General features: G+C 40.8%; 1 protein-coding gene across 1 annotated transcript; it reads right to left on the bottom strand.

Moving 5' to 3' along the window:
• Positions 1 to 1,624: 1,624 nt before the first annotated feature.
• LOC106000416 (olfactory receptor 11H4-like) lies at positions 1,625 to 2,602 on the bottom strand. The gene has a single exon (XM_013035685.1). It carries the CDS (start codon positions 2,600 to 2,602, stop codon positions 1,625 to 1,627), a length of 978 nt encoding a protein of 325 aa, XP_012891139.1.
• Between the last annotated feature and the right edge of the window lie 1,004 nt (positions 2,603 to 3,606).

The following is a 3,606-nucleotide window of genomic DNA, read 5'->3' as shown; positions in this document are numbered from 1 at the left end:
GATTACAGGTGTGAGCCATTAGCACCTGGCTTATTTCCAGCTTTTTCTGATTAATTGAAGATAAGAACCTCACAAACTTCTAATTGGGCTGGCTTCCAACTTTGATCCTCAGATATCAGCCTCTTAAATAGCTAGATTAGAATCATGAGGTACTGGCGCCTAGCCAATTATTTTTATTAGCATACATTAATTGTACAAAGGAAATTTCATTGTGACGTCTCCATACAAGTACACAATGTATTCTGATAAAACTCACTGACCCTGTATCACTCTTACTCTTCTCCCCTCTTAAAACAATTTCAATAGATTTCATTGTTCCAGGTTCCCCCACTCTGTGTTTCTTTTATATGCTAGTATATAACCACATAATGCTAGGATATAACCACATAATCTCAGAGCTTTACACTTTCACTCAGCTATTTTTGCTCATGGCTATAGCTCTACCACTTGACCCATACTTGCAGAACAACTTTTTGCTGATTTTTTTTCTGTGAGAGCTTTGTTTGAACCTTGATCCTCAGATTTTAGCCATCTGAGTAGCTAAGGATTACAGATAGACAGATAGACAGATACCTGTCCAGTTTATCATTGTTTTATTTCATACATGTAAACAAACGTCTTTGATTATATTGATCCTTATTCATCCTCTCCATTAGTTCTCCCCTGCCTCTTTTCTTTCTTTCTTTTTAATTTTTGTCAGTTGTGGGGACTGAACTCTGAGCCTGGGCGCTGTTCCTCAGCTCTTCAGCTCAAGGCTAGTGCTCTGCCACTTGAGCCACAACGCCACTTCTGCCTTTTTCTGTTTGTGTGGTGCTAAGGATTGAACCCAGGGCCTCATGCATGCAAGGAAAGCACTCTACCACTGAGCCACCTTCACAGCCTTCCTCTCCTAAAATGTATCCCAGTCTATTTTGATTTTCTGTCATTTGTTTTTGTTTTTAGTGTGTTTTTATTATACCAAAGGATTTTATCATAGTACTTCACATGTGCATATACTATGTACACTTTTAAAGCAATAGCTTTAAAATACATTTACATGAAAAAAGATCAAAAACATTTTAAAGCCTGGATGTAAAAATTGTATCTGTAGTTGAACTAAGGTATTAGGGCTATGCTGAAGATGTGTAATGATGGAATGATGGGACCCAGGGAATCTCAGTGGGAGGGCATCTCATATCCCAATTCATCCTTCCCAAAAGGACAGGCTTTGGAAGAGTTTCACTGGGTGTTGAAAATGCTCAGTGTATTAAGGTTAAATAGCCAATACCAAAAGGTGGGCCCCAGTTCCAGGTAAAACACATGACCTCTAACTACTAAGAACGAGGAGGAGAAGACCATGGAAGGAACTGATACATCTCCGACTTGTTTTTCACTAGAACTTGTAAGCATGGTGTAGTACTGGGGCTTGAATTCAGGGCTCACACTTACTTGGCTTGTTTGTTCACTCTTGTAACTCCTCTCTCACTTTAGCTACAACTCCAGGCTGGCTTTTTGCTGGTTAATTGGAGATGGATCTTGTGGTCTTTTCTGCTCATGCTGGCTTCAAATTACAACCCTCCATATTTCAGCCTCCTGAGTAGCCAGGCTTACAGATGTGAGCCTCCAGCACCCAGCTGACATATTTTTAAAATAGATTTTTACTAACTTTCATTCTAATGAAGACATTTCTTAGGGCATGTTTCATTTCCTTATTTCGAAGACTATATATCAAAGGATTAAAGAGAGGAGTCAGTACTGAATAAACAAGTGTCAGGACCTTTTGCATCAATGTTGGGATTCCATATGTAGGACTAACATACATTACCATGACTGTGCCATAGAAAAGAGACACCACAACTAAATGAGAACCACAGGTTGCGAAGGCCTTTTGCCGGCCAGCTGCAGAAGGAACCTTAAAAACAGCTCTAAGCAACAGAATATAGGACCGAAGAATGTACATAACAGTGCAAAAGAGGACAAGAGAACTCTGAGCATAAAAAATAGTTTCAGTAATGGGAGCTGGGGCACAGGATAGAGACATCAATGGGTCCATGTCACACAGGAAGTGATCAATGATATTAGAGCCACAGAAGGGGAGTTGGGAGATGAAGAAAATGGGAATTGGGTATCCAAGGAATCCAGTGAGCCAACACAAAGACACCAGAATGCCACAGAACCTCCCAGTCATGGTAGTAGGGTAATGCAGGGGGTGGCAGATGGCCAGGTACCGATCATAAGCCATGAGTGCTAGGAAGAGACATTCAGTTGTGCCCAGTGAAAAGAAGAGGTAGAACTGGAGGAAACATCCAGAAAAAGAGATGGCCTTGGTTGTGGAGAGAATGTTGGCTAGCATGTTGGGAACAGTGGAGGAAACATACCAGATCTCAAGGAAGGCAAAGTTTCCCAGCAGAAAGTACATGGGAGTGTGGAGTCGTCGGTCACGTACTACTGCACAGATGATGGCTCCATTTCCCACCAAAGTTAAGATATAAACCACCAAGAACAACGAGAAGAGGAAAATTTGGGTCTTCCAGCAACCAGGGATCCCCAGGAGGATAAACTCGGTTACAATGTGTGATGCTGATCTATTCATGGGGCCTAGGTCTATAAAGAACAGAAACATAATTTTATCTTAAATCTTTCTGCTTTCAACATATCTCAAGGATTTTGTTGAGAAGGTAACTTGAGCCATACAGAAAAAAAATACATATTCTGAAAACAGATAAAGATGAACTCTACCATATTTTGATTTGATTGTATCTCAGTAATTTACTTTTGCCAGAATCCTATGAAACTGGAATTTTCTTTTTCTTTTTTTTTTTTTTTGCTTATGTGGTGCTGAGGAATTGAACCCAGGGCCTCAGGCATGCAAAGCAAGCACTCTACCACTGAGCCATCTTCCCAGCCCCGAAACTGAAATTTTCTATGCTAGTGGAACAACTAGACTATTTCTTTTTATTACCACTTTGATTTGTAAGACTTTTTTCAGCTTTTAATATTTTTCTAGTACTCTTATGAGTCTTCATAACTTCATGCACAAACCATTTTTTTTTCTCTTTTTATTGTTGGTTGTGGGGCTGGCTTGGACTCAGGGCTTGGGTGCTGTCTCTTACCAGTTTCATTCAAGGATAGGGCTCTACCACTTAAGCCACAGCTCCACTTGTGGTTTTCTGGTGGTTAAATGGAGATAAGAGTCTTATGGACTTTTCTGCCTGAGGCTAGCTTTGATCTGTGATCCTTATTGCTCAGCATCTTGGGTAGCTAGGATTATAGATACGAGCCACGGTACCTGGCTCTCTTTTCTTTCCTTTTCCTCTCTCTCTCTCTCTCTCTCTCTCTCTCTCTCTGTCTCTGTGTGTTTCTTTTGTGTGTGCTGGTACTGGGGCTTGAACTCAGGGCCTAGGAGCTGTCACCTCGCATTTTTGCTTAAGGCTGGTGTTCTACCACTTGCCACAGCTCCAGTTCCTGGTTTTTGGTAGCTAATTGTAGAATAAGAGTCTCATGGATTTTTCTGCCCAAGCTGACTTCTTTGAACTGCAATATTTGAATCTTAGCCTTTTGAGTACCTAGGATTACAGTTGTGGCCACTAGTACTAGTCTTATCTGCTTTCTTTATTCAGCCCAATA

Source organism: Dipodomys ordii, unplaced genomic scaffold, assembly GCF_000151885.1.
Source record: "Dipodomys ordii isolate 6190 unplaced genomic scaffold, Dord_2.0 Scaffold218, whole genome shotgun sequence".
NCBI classification, from domain to species: domain Eukaryota; kingdom Metazoa; phylum Chordata; class Mammalia; order Rodentia; family Heteromyidae; genus Dipodomys; species Dipodomys ordii.
Note: the sequence above shows the minus strand (reverse complement) of the source record. Positions and strands in the feature narration are given on the sequence as shown.